Below are 22,581 nucleotides of genomic sequence, written 5' to 3' on the forward strand. Positions count from 1 at the left end.
ACCTTATGACAGTTTTCATGTACCTGCACTGATATGAGCTTTACACGATTCAGGTATACACTGAGGGTGGTACTCACATGGTACGGCCTTTACATTTTCTCACATACAAACCTGCGCTCAAAACCTTCTCATAGATTTCAATAGGATTATCTCTGATTGACTTTTCCATCATGTCTTTTCGTCCCATCAAAAAATGTTTGCTTCGAGTAGAACTTAAAAAAGGTAATACCTAACACGGCTTTTAAATGGCACATTAAGACATACAGTCATTTTAGCATTAGGTCGTAAATAATGCTCAGTGGTTCATCATCCTCAGGATTTGAGTGTTCATCTAAAAAGCTCAGATGAAACAGGCCTGATCCATCCTCCGGTCTGACAATGATACAAGCAAGCTGCACCAGACCTTGGGAGAGCCAAGAGGATGTCGCATTAAAACATAGACTAATCTTACACCTGCAGTCAGGCCCAGTTGTTTTCATACTGCAGCACTGCCTCTCTGTGGTCACAAACGGGTAATACATTTCTGCATCCAGCTAACCCTTAGCTTGGTTCAGCTGTAAAAAGGAAAAGAAAGGACCCTGAGGAAAAATATTCCCCATGGATGTATACTACTTTAAAATATTCCAGGTTATGAAAAGAGGAAACAAGATATTTTCAAATATTTTGGGCCAACAATTATAGCAGAACACTTCTGCTATGACGGGTATGTTTGACATGCCACCTACAGTAAACGTAGTAGTACAAAAGGTAGGATTGTAGGAACACGTATGTAAGTTAAGTGTAACAACAGATGTTCTAGGGGATCAGGTATAAAAAGATATCTTCAGTTAGTCAGCACAAAAGCGTAGCCCTCACATAAGAAATGGTAACTCCTATGTACAATCTTGTACGTTTTTCACTGAAAAGGCTTTTTAAATAAAGGTAAGCTGTTGCCAAGTACAGGGAGAAAAAAAAAAAAAAAGCACAAGTTGGCATTCTCTCTCCAGTGCCATTTCTCACTTCCATTTGCCTCAAAGTCAAACATGCTTTAAAGTCTCCCACTCATGTGTCTAAAAAGAAACTTCTCAGAGTGAGGATATTTTATCGGAATTCCCCTTGTAAATAAATGTTTAAAGCTATTCATGAAGCTTCTCATTACTTACAAGGAACAAACAAAGCAAGTTATTTCCATCTCTGTATATATATATATATATATATATATATATATATATATATATATATGTATATATATATATATAAAATAAAAAAAAATGTAGACAGTTAATACAGCTTTGAAAGTGAAAGTGACATGTGTGGCAATCCAGGGAGTTTATACCACAATGAATTCCTGTGTGTGTGTGTGTGTGTGTGTGTGTGTGTGTGTGTGTGTGTGTGTGTAGCTGGACAAAAGTCACCTAATAATGAATTTTAAAATGCTATTACCATCATCTGCATAAGGTTAACATTGTTTGGTATCTAGGGGCTTGAGAAAATATTAAGAAAAAGGTTTTTTTGTGTGTTTGCTGCAGTTAAACAGAAAAAAGAAAGAGAAAACACTTAACCTTGGAAAGCATAATTGAGAGAAGCAAAAGCAGCTGGTTGGACTGGTAGCATGGCAACCAGTTGCTGGAACACTGATCAATCAGATGAGATGTGTGGGTAAAATTCATTTTTACACCTCTTGATATCACTGTGAAAGCTCTCCCCCTGGAGAGCCAATTTATTGGATTGACGAGAGCAAATGTATATTTCTGACCCATTTTTATATCACCCAAGTCATTTCATGGTTTGATTTGAAAGGCTATTCCTTTACACTTACCTTATCTTAAATCAGTCTCGTTTTTTGGGGGTTTTTTTCAAAGTAGTGACTGAAAAAGGAAAACATGTTCAAACTATAAAGTAGATCCAACAAATATGTCTATTTATGTACCTATATTAAAGTCACAATACATCCTTGATGACTACATTTAGATATCTGAAAATGTATATTAACCCGACAAGTAACATGCATGGCTGAGGACAGTAATTAAGCTAACTGTGCTACATTAGCATGTACAAATGTGACCATTGATGGCATGTTTGTAGTTATTGGAGCAGTGTTTGGTCCTGCTAAAGGACTGAAAGCAGTCAGTGGTTTGTGACTATTAACAGTCCTCAGAAATATAAGGGAAAACATAACCAGGTAGAGAAAGAGGTGTAGGAGCCCTGTTCTCCCCCGCCGCTTGCCTTTTGAGCTCAACCTGACCCGTCCGCTCTCCTATCCCATCGGCCCTCCCTTTCTGCTGAAACACCTCCCCCTCTGCCCTGATTGTAGACGGGCATTTCGCAGAAAAAAATTGTCGTTTAAATCTGCGGGTTCCAGGTGAGATGGAAAGCTTCGTTGATGCACGAAGGTATGATTGTTTACACGGGCGTCGCTATGGAAGTGATTGTCATGCAGGAGGATGCTTTTCTATTCCCCATCACAATACAACCAAAGTAGTTACAAAACTCATCCCAACACCACCAAGCGGATGTATTCTGGTTGCCATAGTACCTGCTTAAATCTCACTGTCGATCCATTTGCTGTCGATGAAAAAAGGACACAGCCAAGAAACACGAGAAAAAAAATGCCAGGAAAGTTTTCTCTGACAAAGAAAGTTCCCAGGAAAGACAGCTGGACATGTTGTTTCCAGTCGGCTGTAGTTGTCATGTTGGCTGAATTGAAGAGTGAGTTGTTCAAGGGATTCAAATTCACATGTTGCATATTCATCCATTTAAGTGTTGAAGGTCCTTTGCAATCTGAGGAGGTATAGGTCTTAAACAGAATGTCCAGAGGGTCCAGGAATAAATCAGAGATTACCTGGAGAGAAGGAAAGGACGTAGGAAGAGGTATCCATTCACTCAATGTTCTCCATGTGTTGGAGTTGTCATGTTGGATGAATTGGAGAGAGAGTTGTTGAAGGGATTCAGATGCGCATGTTGCGTATTCATCCTTAAGTGTAGAAGGTATTTTTGCTGTCTGAGAAGGTATAGGTCTAAGGTCCAGAGGGTCCAGGTGTAAATCAGAGATTACCTGGAGATGTGGAGAGAAAGAAAGGACGTAGGGGAGCTATCCATTCACTCACTGTTCTTGATGTGTTTGCTGGTCGTTTTAGCTGACAGTCCCGCACAAAAAAATAGAACATCCAGATGATTGTATTGCTACATTTTATATAGTCAGGATCACATTTCTATGCATGCCATCCATGTGCGGATAGGTTACCTGGCAACTACTTCAGAATAATAGTCTCACATTGCCCGATTTACAGTATCTCCACAGCGCTGTGTCAGCGCTGCAGTATGGTCTGGCTACATCACCTATCTATTCTGGGATAGTGCAAAAAAAACGTGTTTGTGTTTCTTTAAACCAATTACCCCCGTCCTGGGTGGCGCTGGGCCCCGATAGCGGAGATAGCGAAAGGGGAGGGACATCCGGCGCCAGGCTTATCCCAGCAATGTACATCAGTTAAGCCAGACTAGAATAATACCGAGGTATATGTCTTTATTGTACACTACCTGCTAAGCGCCAAACAGCAGGCAGAAACAGCTGGTGAACATAGTGGACCATTTAGCAGCTACAGAGCCAGATATTTCCGAGTTGGTAGACCAACAACAGAGCTAAAAGACAGAATATTGGACTTACTGTATATTCATCATGTGAACACAAGCACGACTCTAAATGAATCATGTTGCTCCATAACTGCTGGATGAGTCAATAAGCAGCTGTTTGCTAACAAGTTAACATATAATAAAGTGATATGTCATATGTTGTGTTTAATTAAAGGCACAATATTGTGTCCTTCCAAACACCTTTAAATGACATTACGACCGAGGTGCTATTCTGCCTTTACCAAAATAATGGAAATACCATCACAGTGCATATATGGTTTGTTTGATTAGTTGGGATTTTAACTTGTGTTAACTGCATTAAAGTCAAAATCATATTGATTAAAATATTGGAAAATGCTGTACAAATGGATGATGTTCTTACTGTACTAAATATGCCAATGGTATTTATTTATTTATTTCACTTTTGGATCAAACTTTTAACGCAGTAAACATTTTTGATGACATTTCTGTCTCGTTGAGTAGCTCCTTCATTCTTTGAGGAAATGAGTGAATGATGGAAGCACTTTACAATGGAACTATGCAAAGGGTATTACTTTAAACACACACTGCCAGTCATATGACAAGGTTACACGGTACCGTGCGTCTGAAACGCTTTTGGAATCTGATCATTTGTTATTTTTTTTGGATTGTGAAGAAGCAGCCAAGTTTGAGCTGCTGCTCATCTAAACCGATCACAAATTAAAGTGAAGGGTGATGAAAGAGAAGGATATATGCTCTGCAAATGTCATATATGCGCAGCAGTTTTGGGCACAGTGGCACTGGACTGCTCCTTCCAGGCAAAAAAAAATAAAAGGCATGATCTGGACTCAGGGACGAATTGTGCAATTTTCATGGTCAAGTAGTTCATGAACCTGTGGGTGTCACGTGGGCATTTTGGATAACAGAGGCTCTTGTGGCAATCGGGCTTCAGCTTGAAAAATCAACCATCTAGTGCCTCCATGAGGCCAGCAGCCAGACTGCAATCAGCACCTCCAAACCAGGCTCCAAGTCAGATTTTCATCTCAGGAGTATGGAAAAGGGGAAATACTTTTATATCCAATATCTGTCCACTTACCATTCTACTCGTGTAGAATTTTCATTGGAGAAGTTAGTATGTGCAAAAGAGCTATGCAGCAGAAACAGCTTTGATAATTACAAATTGAAATCATGAATTTATAGTGCTTTACTCAAACACTCTGATCTGGTACACCAAGACATCTGTATGTCTCCACATTCGCTAGTGGTCTTCGTCTTCGAGAAATGCTATTTCTCCTAAATCAGTGGATTACAGAAATGATGCTTTCTCATATAATAATAGTAACAATTAATTGTTGCTGTCATCATGGTAGTTTTTTCATTCCTCTTTCAAACATATTCTTTTATGAGAGATCTTGCAGCTCCCGCAAACAAAAACCACCACGACACATTGTCCCATGAGAGCAGCCTCAACTTTAAACAGCGACTGAAATTTATTTGAATTAAATAAAGTCTCGTACATTTCACAGCTATAGGGGCCTACATAGTAAGCAAAACAAAGTCTACTCTTTGTCCATGTGCAGAACTACACCACAGGGTAGTTCGAGACAGTTTGTCATCATGTGAATGAAGGTGAGGGGATACGGCTGGTGGAGAGAAGAGGGCCAAAGCCATAGACTCCTCAGAAGATCAGCTGATGTGAAAAATAGAAGATGAGGTCCTCAGTGTGTGTGTGTGACTTCAGGAGGCATTTTCATGCGGATTCCTTCCAAAGTTACACATCCACTTGAAAATAAATGTGCAAAATATTTCACCAAATGATCATGCTTTAAAGGCAGATAGCTGAAGTTCTTTGTGATGAACACATAGAGAGACTGGATTCATATTGAGATTATTAGAGATATTGTATGGTAAACTTCTGCTCTTTTGTTCCTCCCCAGAGTCGACATTTAACAATTTGTAATGGAACTTTTCTGTTACTGATATCGTTAATCTACTTTGGAAATGTCTCTTGGCGAATACTGTCTTGACTTCTTGAATGTGGCATCACATCCTGTAGCTTAACTCTAAGTCCGTTGCTCCACCCCCGTCGCAGACTTAGGACAGCACAGCATGAGTGTTCTTGATGCCAACCAGGTTGTCTACACTGACGGACCTCCTCATAGCCGATTTACACAGGTCCTTGTACTTATCCTCGCACAGCCTGGAGATGGCCTGGAGACAAAACCGTAAGCACAGAACTGTTACTACCTAACCAACGTTACAAAGAAGAGATGACAGATTGTTCACATACAGTGTGAATGCGGCCTCGGACGTACTCACCTCCAGTTTTTGAGCCCGCTTGTTGTTCAGCGGCTCCAGAGGGAAGCTGAGGTTGTTTTCGTCGGCTAGTGAGCGCAGGTCAAAGTAATACTTGGCGTAGACGCTGGCTGGGACGTTGATGTTGAACTGGAGCAGCTCCAGGAAGTGACGCTCCATCTCGTTCCTGCAGAACACGGGACAAAGGAGACGGTCTTTCAGAGGATTCAACATTTTTTATGAAAAAACTAAATTTGTCTAATCAGGCTAAAGGCCAATTTATGCTTCTGAGTTAAATCGACGCCGTACGTACGAGGAGATACGGACCCTACGCCGCAGCCTGACATGCACGTCTAAAAAAATTTAACTACACAACCGCAACAACTGTGTAGGTCCACTTGGTCGTGGCTTTGTAGCGTTGCATTTCCCTCGTGCTCATTTCCGTAAACTTCACCATAAACAACATGAAATCGAGGAAATTCTTAACTTTTCCTGCTTTCCGACCGTGGTCAGAAAGCACGCTTTGTTTCTCCCACTATGCCTCCAGAGTCGGTACTCGCGCCGAAGCTAATCCCATGTCACTCTCTCTCACTCGCTCTACCACACACTCCCAACGCGCACACACAAGATGGCCCTGTTATTCTCTTAAAGAGATCAACGCAGACGCCAACGCACAAGTATAAACTTCAGTCCACTTACATAGGCTAACGGCGAAAGCTCTGCGTAAAGCCTCCGCAGAAGCATAAATCCCGCGTAAGTTACAACATCGGGTTGGTACAGGTTACTCAATTGGTTTTTCTTCAAAGAACAGTAATTTCTTGGATGAAAGGTAACACTCACATGTCCTCCACTGTGATGTCTTTGAGGATCTGGCAGTAGTCGACGTTCCACACAGCCTGGTCGTCCCAGACCTTGGAGGCCAGCAGGATGGCACCGAGAACAATCCGCTTCCAGTTACATGGACAGATGTCCATCTCAGCATACGTCAACAGCCTTTCCAGATATACCTAACACAGCACAGGACCATCGGGTTCACAAACGCACAGACACACCAGTGATAGAGATAAGAAGGTCTGAATCTCTGGTTGTAAACTTACCAGAGTGACGATGGCGCACTCTGCAGTGAGCTGTGCAGAGCTGAAGAGCGTCCGTATGAAACGGTAGATGAGTTTGTGTTCTGGGTCGACCACAGAGTAGTCATCTGGAACCTTTTCTCGCTGTTGGGCAGAGGGTTATCATCATTGGTCAGTCGGCACAGAGCGAGCAGTAAATATCGCTGCTGCATGCAATCAAAACGCCTCAACTCACCGTCAGAGGGTGCTTCTTCTCATCGAATATATCCAGCGAGCGGTTGGAATCTCTGCAGGGCCAGAACATGACGGAGCCAGTGTTAAATGTGCACATTATGGGATTTTTCTCCTACTGAACAACATGACCATCACTTATTTGTGGAGGTGTAATAGTGTTTGGTGTTCTCACTTTAAGCTGAAACTATATGGAATTTCAACTCTATGGTGAACACAACAAGCTAGACCTAAACAACCACTAGTTTGCAAAGTGATTCACTACCTCCTACCGTCACTATTTCTTTACTTTCTTAAAAACTCACTAATGGCTATAAACAAAACAGCTGCAATGAAATACTGACAGAATCCCAAGTTATTCATTCATTTGTGTTTCCTAACTATTAACAACAAAAATCTATCTATCTATCTATCTATCTATCTATCTATCTATCTATCTAAACAGCACAAAACTGACTTGTTTGGTGTTTGGTGGCTTGGATGATTGAAGTTTGAAGAAACGAGACATATTGGCAATTGAACAATTTATTCATATCACAAACAGGAGCCTCAGTAGCGTGTGGAAGAACCATACACAGCCACAACAGCCTGGCACCTCCTCCTCATGCTGGTCACCAGCCTGGTCACACACTGCTGTGCGATGGCATCCCATTCTTCAACCAGCAGTCCTGACCTCAACCCCGTTGAACACTTGTGGGATCAGCTTGGGCGTGCTGTTCGTGTCAGAGTGACCAACACAACCACGTTGGCCGACTTGCGACAAATGCTGGTTGAAGAATGGGATGCCACCCCACAGCAGTGTGTGACCAGGCTGGTGACCAGCATGAGGAGGTGGTGGTCTTGTTTCTTCAAACTTCAATCATCCAAGCCACCAAACACCAAACGAGTCAATGGCAGAATAAGCTGTTTGGCATTGGCAGAGACGATTTGGCAAATTTTTCATGGGCGCAACCCACATACTCAGCGCTGCTGCTCATCCCACAAATACATGGTCCTTACAAATGGTGCACCATTTGAAAGGGAACAAAAACAGGCTTTCCAACAGTATAAGATTTATTGCCAAAAAGCATTGTTACCACAGAGAAATAATCTACCAAACACAAATTTCCTTACTTTGTGTGCTAAGTCTATCTATCTATCTATCTATCTATCTATCTATCTATCTATCGGCCAGCAGCAAGAAGTTGCTATTGTGACAACAGAGTTCCATAAACCCAAAACAACCCCTAAACTATTTTTACTTTGTTCCCCCAATTAAATACCCAAGTACTGGACACAAGGGAAACAGTACAGCAACACTTCTAAGAGGTGAAAGCTATGACAACATTTCAAACTTTTCCTACCTGTTCTTTATGTGATAGTATATGGCCAATGCGACGCTGGAACACAGAGAAACCGACACAGACAAACAGTGAACCACTGGGTGTGATTTTGTATTCTTTTGCACCAAAAAAAAAAAGATATCCTGTCTTCTTCTATCTGTAGTTTTACGGGCTGATATATAGGTCACGTGTGTTGCGACAACGATGGAAGGACATCTTGATGCATGCAGTCCAGACAAATTGATCGTTGGGTTTGTTAGCACTGAAAGCATAGGTCACTGCTAACTACGGGTTGGCTTGCAGCAGAACAGTTTGAATAAAAAAAATGTGCCTTAACTCTTTCCTCGTCACTGACCACGACCTGCTAAAAAGGAAACCAGTACACTGGAATACCAAATGTAAAACTATTCCTGTGAAGATACGAAGAAGACGGCGGTGAAGTCAATTACCATTTGATCGTGCTCTTGAGGTTGGGCTGGCTTACGGTGCTATCATCGATGAATATTGTTGAGCAGGAACTGTACTTTTTTGTCAGCAGCCCTGGGGACATCTGCTAGAGAGGAGATGAAAATGCACATGACTGGAAAGGTCAGAATTTGAACCTTAAACATTTAAACAAAGCTATTTGTTGTTGCCAATTTGTTGTGTGTGAGTGCATCTTTCTCAATTTCACTGACTGAAAAAGTCACTCTGTCATGTTAAAATAAAGTCCAAACTGCATCAAATACACATGAAGACCTGTGCTGAAAGAAGTATTCAGATCCTTTATTTTAAAGTACTAATACCACACTGGAAAAATTAGGGATTGACCAATACTGGTTTTTCAAGGCCGACACAGATACCAATTATCCAGACTGATCTCAAGAAGTGGCGTATGTATGACACGCCAATTCGTATGCCGTTTTGGCGTGTTATCAAGACGCATAATCGCTTTTTAGCGTGTTTATCAACGCCGTTTGGCCTCCATTGACTTACATTGCCTTGTGATTGCGTGTCAATTTACGCCGTAGCGAGTAGTATGATAGGGCGAAAATCCGCGTAGGGAGGTTGGTTGGGGTGGTGGATGGGTCAAACAACACAGGACTTTCACCCAGGAGACCGGGGATCGTGTCCCACGTGTCACGTATCCTAAAGCCAACCGTCGCTTTCTTCTTTTCCTAAACCCAACCCCGTTATTGTTTTCCTAAACCCAACCTGTTCGCCGTGATGCCAATTCCTCGAGCCGTCTTTCCTGATCTGTCTGTGTCGCTCTTACACTGTTGCCCCTGGCAACCGATAGTGTAGGATCCCAAAATGCTGGGCGAGCTCAGACACCTCCCAAATCGTCACGTGACAGCAAGCTACCATGACGTATGTCCTCGTTGTCAATACGCCGTAGACATACACGCCGATGGCTCAAAATGCGTAGAGATAACATGCCACTTGGCTTTAGAAAGTGGCGTGTATGTTTACGCGAAGTCATGATGTCACGTTGCATTATCAGCAGTTCGTGAAACAGACAACAGATATTTGGAACCGAAATGCATTTACAGCGAAAATGAAGATCTTTATGTCAAAATTAAGATTTTGGAATGTTACAAACTCCAACACAAAACTTTGTTTAGATGCTTTAAGCAATTAATTAATAAATGAGAAACTTTCAACATAATACCGAGTAACAGAGAGTCAGATAGTGTTGTGGGCGGGACATTAAGTCAGACTCAGTGGTGACTGAAACCGAAGCAGAGGGACAGACAGACACAGAGCTGTAGCCGACCCAAAGTAGAACACTTTTTAATTCATTAACTTTATTGGTTATCAGGCAAATAAACAGATAATCTGCAAACTGCCAAAAAGCCGATAATCGGTCTATCCCTATTAAATTATTATCCCTAGTAAAAATACCCTTACACGTAAAAGTCCTGCATTGAAAATGTAACTTAAAGTGGTCATATTATGCTCATAATAATTGTATTTAGAGGTTGTATCAGAATAGGTTTACATGGTTTAATTTTCCAAAAAACACCATATTTTTGTTGTACTGCACATTGCTGCAGCTCCTCCTTTCACCCTGTGTGTTGAGCTCTCTGTTTTAGCTACAGAGTGAGGCATCGCACTTCTGTTCCATCTTTGTTGGGAGTCGCACATGCGCAGTACCTAGGTAAGGACTACTAGCCAGTCAGAAGCAGAGTATGAGGGCGTGCCACGCTAGCAGCTAGCCTAGGCGAGCATTATAACGTGTGTTACAAAGTGACGCACGTTGTAAAGGCTGGACTACAACAGAGCTGTTTGGAGCAGTTTGTGAACAGTGTTTTCTGTTGGAGATGTAAGTCCCTCTGGGGTGGACTTTGGGCTGTTTCACTTTGAAAGCCTATTACATGCACAAAAAAAAGATATATAACACAATAAAGGAAAGGGAGAAAGCCAAAAAGCATAATATGAGCACTTTAAGTAACAGTATGTAAAGTATCATCAGGAAAATGTACTTAAAGTATTAAAAGTATAAGTACTCAATGCAAAAAAACTCCTCACATTTAAGAAACGATCCAAACAGTTCTGTCAATCAACTAACTGTTAATCGGCTTATCATTTCAGCTAGACTTGTAGGACTTTATATTGTTGGGTAAGTTTAATTCATAATAAATAACATATTGTATGAACTACATGTGTTCCGTGTGCAAAAATCTTAATTTCTAGAGTAACTAGTATCTGTCAGATTAATGTAGTGGAGTGAAAAGTACACTAGTTCCCTCTGAAATGTAGCGGAGTGCAAGTAGACAGTGTCAAGAAAAGAAAAGAAAGTACCTCAAATGTGTACTTAAGTACGGCACTTGAGTACATGTAATTAATTACATTCCATCACTGATGAAGACCTGTCCACTTACGTGATTCAAGTAGTTGCTTTTTCTTTTCTCGCGCACTGAAATGGGGGAGGAGAAAGATAGAGAGTTTAGGAGATTTCGAAGACTGTAAAGAAAATCGCATGGTGGCATCTTTAGCAGATAAATACTGACCGTCTGTCTGCGACTTGTTTAGGAAGAGGGTGCTGGCTCTGGGGTGGTCTGATGGGTTGGCCTCTTGGGCCAGCTCTGTAAGATGCAAGTATGAAAGTGAGCTTCTTTTTTTATATATATATATATATATATATATATATATATATATATATATATATATATATATATATATAGCACAGTCCATTAAAAATGGGTCTGCGCAGAATCTATCCCCAAGAGTCTCCATCTATAGATGGTTCTATGTTGCCACGGGTCATTTTAAACCAAAGTCTCCCGAAATAACAGCCACGTTAATCATCACCACCCACCGTCGGGGAGCTCCCTGTCGCTGATGTGCTGCAGGTAGGTCCCAGTGTCCTCGCTCACGTCCTCAGTGGTGGTGATGGGACACTCCTCCAGCTCCACCTCTCTCCTGTGGATCTTGGGACTCTCTCCAGGAGAGATGCAGCAAGACACCGAACCTCCCATTGTTGACCTACAACAGTCCTGCTACAGCCAGCACCGGTTCCCATACAACTCAGGAAGGATCACCCCACTAGTCTAACTGACAAACACTGGGCCGCCGGGCGTCTGTAACTTACGCAAAGTTGAATCTAAATCTAATCTAAGTGGCAGTTAATACATGTAACGTTAACACCACAGTAAATCTGAAACTAGATCCGTCTGACTCTGGTTTCAGATCAAACGTGTAAATCTTTAAAACGTTAGTTTAGTATATTAGTGTTTGGCTGCAAAGTGGAAAATCCTGCTTCAGAGTAGAATGGGATCTATGTCATGACAGCCAACTGGGTGTCTGCAGTATGTGCAGGGCAGCTGACATATTCAGGGCGTGTGCGCAGCATAGCACTGATGCACTTTAATAAGAATAGCATGCGTGGGCTGAATAGTTTTTGGACGGTGAATAACTAATATCTCATTTTACGGAATAGAGGCTAACAACAATACAGAGTCACAAGCTCCTCTAGCTCCTTCCATGGCTAGCAGGCTAACGCTAGCTTCCGCACCTCAATCCATTCTTGGGATTTTCAGCAGCATGGATCAATCCATTTTCACTGCGGTTGAAGTCGCTGTCACAATTCAAGGTTTTTCTACAGGACTGCCGTACAAATTCCCTAAATGGAAACAACCTAAGAGATAACTAAGGAAGCGGAAAGGTTGCGAGTATTGGAGTTTTTAAAAAAGGTAGCCAACGATAGCTTTCATCTCGTCGCATTTGCAGGAGACACGTCTTGGATGTCAAAATCCACCGAAGCGATGAAGTTCATAGGTAATTTCCGGTTACTGCCTTTCAAACTAAAAGTCCTTATCGTAGTTTTTAGAGACGGGTCTCATTTGAGATGTTAGCCCACATGTAGAATGTGTAATGATGAAATGTCAATGGAATCACTCATTATATGTACATTACAACAAATAAAACATTTTTAGTACTCTAAATGAGAGTGATAATGACTTGTATTGTAATCATGAGCATTAATGTATTTACATTGTCTTACATTTAAATTAATTTATTTAAACGTGTGTACATTACAACCCCAAAAGTCCAAAAGTATTTAAAGGGTAGCTGGTAAAATCTAACTATGCATCTTGAATTCATGACGGTTGCAATAGATTCCAATTCTGAGAGGTTTTAACTGCAAGATGTTTTCATCGCAAGAGGTTTTAACAGCGGGGGGGGGGGAAGTCAGAATTGTGAAAATTAAATCACAATTAGATCCAATAATGTATCTGCTTTTATTTTGACTACAGGAGCGCAAATGAAACGGATACTGTGATGCTGCTGTGTTGTCAGCTTTACGGACGTGGGCTTCATCTGCAGGCACCGCCCCCTTCATTATGCAGAAAACACAGCCGTTGAGAAAAACCTTTGCAGGCACGCCCATTCTAAAACCAGGCTTTCCTATTGGTTACTTTTAGCCAAACTGTTACGTAATTGGCTGATTTGCTCATTGATGGTGTCAAGAGCGGGCTGACGTTATACAATTGCAGAAATACTTGAATGTGTCTCTGCCCCCGCTGCAACGTTTAATAAAACAATGCCTACAAAGTAGCTAGTTTCGAAATGATGAGGCAGGACATGTTTATGATATTTTGGAGGAAACATAGACGATGGAAGGAATTCAAATAAGAAATTGACCTCCAGAAGATGGCAGTAATGAATCATTACATTTAAGCCAGCTGCCTTAAAACGTCAAAGAAGAAGAAGAACAGAACTGCGCATGAGTAAAAGAACACTAAAATATGACCATAGTGTAGTTTCTACCTATTTTACAGCATGGCTCTTGTTCCGTACGTAGAAAATTCGTTACCTGTTCTTTCCAAACTCCACAATTCATCAGCACAGTTTCGGTTTGCCAACCACGACCTCCGTCTTGCCCAGGACTGGAAGAAGCTTGGGGTAGCAGCAGTTGTGTGGGATGCGGTAAGTGATAGATTAGTGGCAACCATAGACTGTAAATATTAGTACTACTGTTCGTCTTCTTATTTGATTAAATGCATATATGACGTCTGTTTTCCAGGCAGTTGTCATGTGTATGTACCTGGAGATGGGGAAGGTGGAGTTAAAGGGGAAAGGGGTCATTGAACTGGGAGCTGGCACTGGACTGGTAGGCATTGTAGCAGCCCTGCTGGGTGAGTTCACTATCCAATTATAAGGCATGTGAGTTAAACATAAACATAAGTATGAATACTGGCCTTGAAGTGTTATCAGTCAGTGTCACATTCTTAAATGTCCTAGGTGCCAAAGTGACCATCACTGACAGAGAGCCTGCCCTGGACTTCCTCTCTGCCAACGTGAAGTCAAACGTGCCCCCAGACTCCCAGGGATCAGTGGTTGTGTCTGAGCTGACTTGGGGGGAGGGCCTTGAACGTTACCCGGCTGGGGGATTTGATCTGGTGCTGGGAGCAGACATTGTTTACCTGGAGGACACCTTTGTGCCACTGCTGCAGACTCTGGAGCACCTGTGTTCGGACACCACTGTGGTGTTACTGGCCTGTAAGATCCGCTACAAGCGGGACACAAACTTTTTAAGCATGCTGAAGCAGCAATTCATAGTTGAAGAGATCTACTATGAGAAACAAAGGGACATCCATGTATATAAATCTTGGAAACTGCCACCTAGGGAGGATTTGTGACCACTGGGTGTCCTAACTGGTCAGTTTTCTTTCATTGACTGCAGTCTTTGTAATACATTTACTGTTTTTGCAGAAGAATCAAATAAACATGTTAAAAGATTACCAGAAACACATTTATTAACAGCTGCCAAAAATGTAATATTTGAATAGCTCTAACATAATGCACTGTATTATACAAGTAGGTGATGACATTTAGAAATTGTGAATACAAAATAAATGAAAAGCAACATAAAAAAAAGCATACTATTTCATGACTATACATAATACCTAAAATACAACATGGCATTCCATTATCATAAAAATAGCCATTTTGTTCACTGTGATGTCATTGTCTTTTTGATTTGGCCGCACTTTACAATCTTTTGCAGGGTGTTTGATAAGTGCAATCGAGTCGTACTTGGTGAGGACTTGACGCTCCACGAAACTAATGACGTGGAATCGAATGTATGATGATGCCTTGATGATAAAGCAACAAAACACACCTGGATACTTTGTGACCGGTTAGCAGTGTTACATTCAAACCAAAAAAAAAAAAAAAATCTCTGATGGTGCATGATATTTTCCTGTTAAATCATGTGAAATGTGGTAGGATTGTGTATGCAAAGAAAGTGCGCATGCCACTTTGTAATCCTATTAACAGAATTTGGAGACAGCCTCTGCTGACGCTTTCACAACTACCACACAGGTATCCTTATTACAAACTCATCAACCTCCAACTGCAGGAATTGTCGTTTTTCCCTTACTTTCCCCAATAACAAAAAGCTAGTGACATTACATGTTCAAAGACGGTAGAATAACACAAACATACCAAGCGATCCATGATTTCAGCGATGGGCCATGCATCTCCAAAAATGTGTTTTAGAAATATGGAGACGAATTCTTTCTTTTATTGCAAAACAAGTAAGGCTCATTATTTTTGTTTTATTCAAGAAGAATCCAGGAATTAATCAAATAAAAAAAATGGATTGAAAAATCCATAATCCACGGAGCCCGTTTACTCGTAACCTCCGGTGAGCACAAAAACCCAGTTTAAATCGGTTTAAACTATTCTGCTCCTTTTGTATGGGGATGTTTTTGTTAAGATTGGTAAAAATCAAAAGCAATGAGCCTTAGTAATATGATTGGGAAGGAAGGAACATGCATCAGAGACCAAATAAACACTTAAAGAGCTCCACTGTTCCACTCGAGAGACTGTTGACTACGGTCTCTCTTCATCACGTACTTTCAGAGGTGCATTTAACACGGAAACCATCTACAACCCAACATAATGGTTAGCGTTTTTGTTCATGTCATATCAAGGCAAAGTAAATTCAAAGTAAAAAAAAAAAAAAAAAAAAAAAAGTCATTGGCATTATGCAAGCAGATAATCCAATACATAAAACAAATCACAGCTAAAAGATAAAATGTCCATGATACGGCCCATCTACAGTTCAAAGCATTATTAAGTAACAGATGTTAATGCAAGAGCGAAGTTACGGTTACAAACATTGCACACAAAAGTAACCTCTCCAAATTGATCCAAGTGTCTTGGGGGAGATTAAATGTTCTGACGTAAAAAGTTCTGTTGTTATCGGTGATGGTTAAGTGAGCGGTTCCCCGTTGCTGGTGACGTTGCCTAGTCTGTCCAGGCACCAGTGACTGGAAGGCTTCCCTTTGGTGGCGTCCAAAAACACACACAACAGCCTCATTGTCTGTTCCATCGCTTCACCACAAGGACCCTGTATAGTCTCCTCCACATCTGTTGTCGACATTGCTTCTCTGACTGATCGCGGAAGTGGGATGTGATGGGCGTGTGTGTGTGGGGGGTTGTTTTTTTTCTAATCCTGGTGAGTCACTTTAAAGACTTCTCAGCAGTTTTTAAAAAGAAAGCAAAAGAGTACAAAAGGGGGGGGAGTGTTGGGGAGTGTTATCCAGATGCATGGCTCTGTGCTGAGTCTCTGTACATGGGGACAGACGGGCACCTGTCGAGCCCCTGGCAGGCGTTTGGTGACGTTTTCTACTCAGATTTGTGGCAGTACAAGTCTTTGAGGGCTTTGAGTTCCTCGATGAGGGTTTTGTTCTGGTTCTCCAGCACAGCCACGCGGTTCTCCAGACACTTGACGTACTCCTTCTTCTTCCTGCGACACTCGCGGGCTGCCTCCCTGTGGGAGTACGTGACTGTGGTTAAGGTCTAAAACAGGCGCATACATGGCTACATTTACATTTACCGATGCATTGGGCATTCGCTCAGTGTGGAGAACCTAAAATGAGCACGTCTCCCCACGATCAAATACACGTGATCGAGCGATATTTAAAATGCTTCATTCCGTTCATAGAACGCTCTGTATCAAAGTTTTCTTTTTTCCAAAGCTCCGTAAACCACTCTCTGATCACGTGCATCCATGAGCCAATCAGAGTTGCTCCCTGCACCGCGCAGCTTAGTCTAGATGTAGACAGTCACAGAGGACAGAGTAATGTGAGGAAAATTCCACAACAGATAGCAGTCGGTCATAAGTCGTCACGAGGTTTACCAGTGTACCGGTAAATGCAACATCTTGTCCCGTCTGTGTTGTTTTTCAGACAACAGCAGTGCTAGTTTGAGTCTTTTAGCTCGTAGCTTTAGCGGCAGACTGTTGTACGTCCCGCTGTTGAATCCTCTACAGTGAAATACAGTCACACTACACCGTTTAGCTGTCAGCATTTTAGCCACGTTTACTACTGTAGCTAATGGTAGGCTAACGTTAGCTGCTGTGTAACGTGTTATTAGTGTTAACTAGTGTGACATGCAGCGATGTTTCTGGTGCCTCTAACGTCTGTTTTGGAGCATCAGAGCGCAACGCAGACATTTAAGTGGGACCGTAATCCGCGTTGCTATTTTGTCCGGTAGATACCGGGCACATTTTAACACGCGCCGTTAACATGAACAGAAAATTGCGTTGCCTGGATCTTTTCACGGCAAACACGCATGTTTGGAAAGCGGTCGTACAACAGCTGAAATGGCTCCTTCATAGTATCCTTCAACAAAGGAGGAATGTAGCACAATGTGGATGTGAAAGCAGTTATAATTAGCCTATGTGACAATAAAATTTGTTTTGGTTAAAATCAACAAATAATCGTGATAATTAATCGTGATCAATATATTGATCAAAATAATCGTGATTATCATTTTGGCCACAATCGTGCAGCCCTACTACTTATACATTGGCATGGATATAAGATACAATGATGATGCAGACCAAGTGGCCCGTTGAAATAAGCGTCACAGACAGCTTCCCTTGCTGATATTCAATTACCCTTCAAAGGCTGCAATTATTTGAATGAGAATTCAAACAAAAACAACTGATCACTGAATAAATTACACTATTTAATAACATAAAAAAGGGTTGAAGAGCGGCAATAAGGAATTATTTAATTCCCAGAGCCAACATTGACACTGCTGAAACCTATCCTAAAGATGCCTGCATGTAGGCCAAGGATTTTGGGACAACTGACTCCGCGACACATCTCAGTGCTTGCTACCGTTTGCACTTTATCTGTATCTAAATGCGAACGACTTGGCAACACTACCGCATCAAGCGAGAAAAATACACACCATTATACAACCTCATAATACACATACCTGTTTTTCATAAGTCTGACCTCCCTTTTGCGTGTGACTTCCTCTGTGCCTCCTCCTGTGCCCAGTGCAGGCGAAGTCGCCATGACGACCCCGGGAGTGATGGCGCTGGTGGGGGCTGTGCGTATCTGATAGGCCTGGACATCACCTGAGGCGGCTGACAGACAAATACAGTATTTTTATTACTAAAGGGATACAGAAATCCAGACAAATTCACTTGACACACTTTGACCGACGTTTTCCTGGTCTAATTGGTACAGTTTCACGTTCAAACCGTGTTGCAGAAAACTCATTTATTCGCCTTTAGTAGGCTTAAGCAGAACATTATGTGACATTATTTCCCCACCTTGTACAACCACTTGGTTGCTGGGCACTAGGATCTGCTGCCCGTCGCTGGTCTGGGCGTACTGCAGGATGGTGGCACCTTGCTGGCCAGCGTTGGCCATGGTCAGTGTCTGCAGGCCCTGCACTCCATCTGTGCCGTTATTAGCCAGCTGGATGGCCCCACCTTGGGTAATGGCAACTGCAGAGGGACATTGTCACATAGAATTAGAATTCTAGACTCAAACGAACACAAGTGATGTTCTCCCAATCCAGTGCGTAGGACATGGAAATTGCAATACATGGCGGCAGCGGCAAGTAAACACAAATCCATCCGTTCAAATTGTCCCATCCTAAACATGTGTGCCTAAACACCGTTTACTGCAGCAATGACCAACTCATGATCTATAGGTCATACCATCTTCCTGTGGCATCTCTCTTATGCTCCCCCATCTAACATGGGCTTTAATATGTGTCCAAGACAAACTCTGCGTCATGTCAGACAGTATCTGATCCAACAGCATAGGAGCAGAATTTACTTCAATGCCATTGCAAGAGGGGTGTTGACAGATAATCATTCCTTAGTGTGATATAAACCAATGAAATGACAACATTGGCTCAGTGTTATACCATATCTGATTATCAAGACTTTGTATTCACCGATGTCTAAATTCAGTTCGCCTCAGCACGGACACACCCTTACTGCAAAGAGCAAAAGGTCACTGCATGATAGCAGGAAATCCTGCATGTTTCAACACGGAGTACCAGCTTCCCGTATCACAGTGTGTAAAAGTACTCACTGTACTGGCCACTGCTAGTCTGATAGATGGGAGTGGGCATGGTGACTGTGGTGATGGCAGGGGCTGTGTCGTCCTCTGACTTTTCTTCCTCAATTCGAGGCACTGCTGGAGCATCTGACGACAAATCATTCAGAATCTTCCTGTAGATGAGAACAATTACAGAGAAATCTCAGCAAACTGCTGATTGGCAAAATGCTCCAAAATTATTTTAAACTATTATGTATATTTAATTTGCAGCCTTTTACCTTGGAAGCAGTTACAAGTTAAAGTTATTTTGCTTCCATTTTTCATTCTCTTTCAAACTCAGACATGTGATGTGATGCAGACAAAAAAATAAATATCAAAGCAATAAAATTAAATTGTAAGTGATAAAAGAGCTCTTCTAGAGTCATTACTTTTTTTGTGATAAGATACACAGACCTGTAAGAAGGCCGTCTGGACAGGATCTCTCTCCTCTTCTGACAATCTGTCACGCTGTCTACAGACTCCTGAGAGTCCTCACTCTCAGCAACAGTCGAAATCTGCAAGTGAACACAAATAAGTACACTCTAACTTCAACAGCTGACTCAACAAAGAAAATCAGCTACATAAAACAACATTGCAACACCATTTACAAGGATTTTGTTTAATTGCGAACACGTAGCAATGTAAAGAATACAATATGCTAAGCAAGAAAATACATTTACATACAAATTACAGCTACTACCACAATGTTTTTGGAAGGTACTATGCTTATAATGACGTTATTAATTGTGATGATTTTAGATGCAAAGTCAATGTCTTTAATGGTAAACGTCTGAATCAAACATGTCAGTATTCAGTAGTTATTATTTGGGCAATAAACCAAAACAAGGGTTATCATGTGCTGTAATAAAACAATGAAAAAGGTTGTTTCCCCCCCCCTCTCACCTGTACAGTCTGGACTTGTGGGGACTGGATGACAGAAGGCTGAGCAGCTTGGATCACCCCGTGCACTTGGACTGTTTGACCGTTGGGTAACTGCACAAGGGTGACTGTGGGACCACTGGATGTCACCTGGCCAGCTGCTATGGATGCCTGCAACCATGACAACCCACATTCATACCCTGTCTGTATGACAAGTTATTAGCAGTTCTCAGCAGTAGCACTCATTATGCATCTTATATTGCAACGTGTAAATTTAAAGTGGTGATAAGATTTACCTGTCCAATGGTGATCTGCTGGGTCTCAGACTCTGAGACAACTGTTTCACCACTTTGCTGTGTGTCTGCACCAGCCTCCATTGTCGTTTAAAATCTGCCAAAAGTAAGAAACTGCTCATTTGTATATTTACCATTATGCTTAAAATAAAACTGTGCAGCACAACAGTGAGAAAGTGATCTATGGTGTACAGCTAACTCTGGATGTTGTGCCTTATCCACAGTTGTTTGATGATGTTCTAAAAGGAGGGTGTGGCTTTGCTTAACATGCTAGCGTACAATTCATTTGTAAAACACCGTACACGAGTTTCCATGCAGAAACAGAATGATTTATTTGAACTAAAATCATTTAAAAACATGTAGTCCGTTTCATATTCAAAACTCAACAACATAACGTTAGTGTAGCGATTTAAAATATGCTGCAACATTTTAACTTCACGTTAACGCCGAAGGCTAACGTTAAAGCTAACTCTTTGGCTAGCCAAGTCCTGAATAGCTTCATTGATTCTGTTAGCATGCTAACACGCTAGCTAATATAATGCATTGCATGTTAGCACATTTAGCCGCCATTTATTTAACATCTATAAAAAGGCTCAATTTCAACTCGTTTTTCTGCTTTTAACAGCTCGTGTCGCAGTATGGCGCTCTGCTGTAAACTAACTGTTGTCTAAACTAATATTGCATTGACTAGCTAGCTAGCTAACTAATAACGTTAGCTAGGTTGCTAGCTGTGAGCCTGTATGGAGGGAAATGTCTGCATGCATTGCATGCCAGTTATGTTTGCAACTAGGGCTTTTTTCTCCCACTTTCACTAACGAGTTTGTTGGCTCAATTTTACATTAGTTTGTCACAGTGTTAACATAAATTGACTTTACATGACTAGTTGCTTCTGTAGCTAACTTAATTCTAGACTGTTTATTAAAATAAAAACAACATTCAAGCCCACTCCCATATTAATACCTATGTCTCAGTTGTGTTGCGAGCCTTGCAGAGACTGACTCATTTTGAGAGCCTCTGCAACACCGCCGCCATGATCTCTTTGTTGGCTTTGTGCGGATATTAGGCGCAAATAACTTCTCTGGGCAGCCATCTATCTGTTTAGCAAACTTCGGATGCGTATCCTCTTACCAACACAGACTCGCTTCGTCACTCCCGGGTCTACGGAGCTCCACTTTTATTCAGACCGACACGTAAGAGACCGCGTCAGGCTACACCTCCGTCGCGTCACCGAGAACAACAACACGGAGAGGAGGACGAGGGAGACGACGACAGCGAAAATCAGCTCTATCGACAGGAATCGAGTGAACACGGAAAATTCCGGAAAGTCACGAAGGCTGCCGATGTAACCACGAAGATAGCCGAGGAAAGCGCTTGATTTTCTCGAACTTATCTGAGCATGCGCCAAGATGTGTAATCATAAATCTATAAAAAATCAAAAGAATGGATGTTGGATGATGTTTTTTTTTAAATAATTGAATGTTTTTTGTGCACATTGACTTTTAAAAATAAGAATATTGTTGTGATAAAACCTCACATAAAATATTAATTGAAATAGAAACACACCTGCTTTCGATAACACAGCTAATCATGAAACGGAGACAATCAACCCATAATGATTTTAACATTTGACATTTGACATTTAACATGTAATATAACATTAGATATCAAACCTAGAATTTTATATTCATTTTTTCTCTCAATGTTTCCCATCATCACCATGGTGACATGTAATGTCCTTCTTACAGCTATATGTTTATAATGACTCATGGTTAATAGTCCAATGTCTTATAAATCAGATGTTAGTTTTAAATTTATGAAACATTTTAATTTTCAGTAAATATCAGGCACATTGTTGAGATGCTTTTGACTGCAAACATGATCCACCGTTCTGCTTTTATGATCCACATGGTGGCAGCAAAATCCTTCTTTATTTCTTTCCACCATGACAGTCAACCCTGCCCCGTTATGTTACAGTACGTTTAGGCACAAGTCTCTTTATTCCCGGCCTGATATGATCAGTTATCTGTGAATTAGATTGGTCTTAACTGTGATA

The 22,581-nt window shown here is 41.5% G+C and overlaps 3 protein-coding genes across 6 annotated transcripts; 1 reads left to right on the forward strand and 2 right to left on the reverse strand.

Moving 5' to 3' along the window:
• Window positions 1-5,035: 5,035 nt before the first annotated feature.
• Window positions 5,036-12,756, reverse strand: LOC144512904 (cyclin-Y-like protein 1). Of its 2 annotated transcripts, none has more exons than XM_078243877.1 (10): window positions 11,811-12,756; window positions 11,503-11,577; window positions 11,374-11,408; window positions 8,959-9,059; window positions 8,531-8,566; window positions 7,192-7,243; window positions 6,981-7,100; window positions 6,724-6,890; window positions 5,908-6,070; window positions 5,036-5,799 (listed from the first exon to the last, which is right to left on the reverse strand). In XM_078243877.1, exons 1-10 carry the CDS (start codon window positions 11,968-11,970, stop codon window positions 5,683-5,685), a joined length of 1,026 nt encoding a protein of 341 aa, XP_078100003.1. In that variant the 5' UTR covers window positions 11,971-12,756; the 3' UTR covers window positions 5,036-5,682. The 2 variants fall into 2 exon arrangements, with proteins under 2 accessions (XP_078100003.1, XP_078100002.1); XM_078243876.1 differs by having other exon boundaries at window positions 8,959-9,062.
• Window positions 12,757-13,512: 756 nt separating this feature from the next.
• Window positions 13,513-14,872, forward strand: mettl21a (methyltransferase 21A, HSPA lysine). Its single transcript, XM_078243541.1, has 3 exons — window positions 13,513-13,921; window positions 14,019-14,130; window positions 14,237-14,872. Exons 1-3 carry the CDS (start codon window positions 13,775-13,777, stop codon window positions 14,632-14,634), a joined length of 657 nt encoding a protein of 218 aa, XP_078099667.1. The 5' UTR covers window positions 13,513-13,774; the 3' UTR covers window positions 14,635-14,872.
• Window positions 14,734-21,787, reverse strand: LOC144512689 (cyclic AMP-responsive element-binding protein 1-like). 3 transcript variants are annotated; one of them, XM_078243538.1, is made up of 8 exons: window positions 21,657-21,787; window positions 20,532-20,625; window positions 20,260-20,439; window positions 19,771-19,871; window positions 19,351-19,490; window positions 18,576-18,752; window positions 18,233-18,386; window positions 14,734-16,775 (listed from the first exon to the last, which is right to left on the reverse strand). In XM_078243538.1, exons 2-8 carry the CDS (start codon window positions 20,610-20,612, stop codon window positions 16,631-16,633), a joined length of 978 nt encoding a protein of 325 aa, XP_078099664.1. In that variant the 5' UTR covers window positions 20,613-20,625; window positions 21,657-21,787; the 3' UTR covers window positions 14,734-16,630. The 3 variants fall into 3 exon arrangements, with proteins under 3 accessions (XP_078099664.1, XP_078099666.1, XP_078099665.1); XM_078243540.1 differs by having other exon boundaries at window positions 20,260-20,406; window positions 21,657-21,785; XM_078243539.1 differs by lacking the exon at window positions 21,657-21,787 and adding an exon at window positions 21,489-21,650.
• Between the last annotated feature and the right edge of the window lie 794 nt (window positions 21,788-22,581).

Source organism: Sander vitreus, chromosome 24 (genome assembly GCF_031162955.1).
Source record: "Sander vitreus isolate 19-12246 chromosome 24, sanVit1, whole genome shotgun sequence".
Lineage (NCBI taxonomy): Eukaryota > Metazoa > Chordata > Actinopteri > Perciformes > Percidae > Sander > Sander vitreus.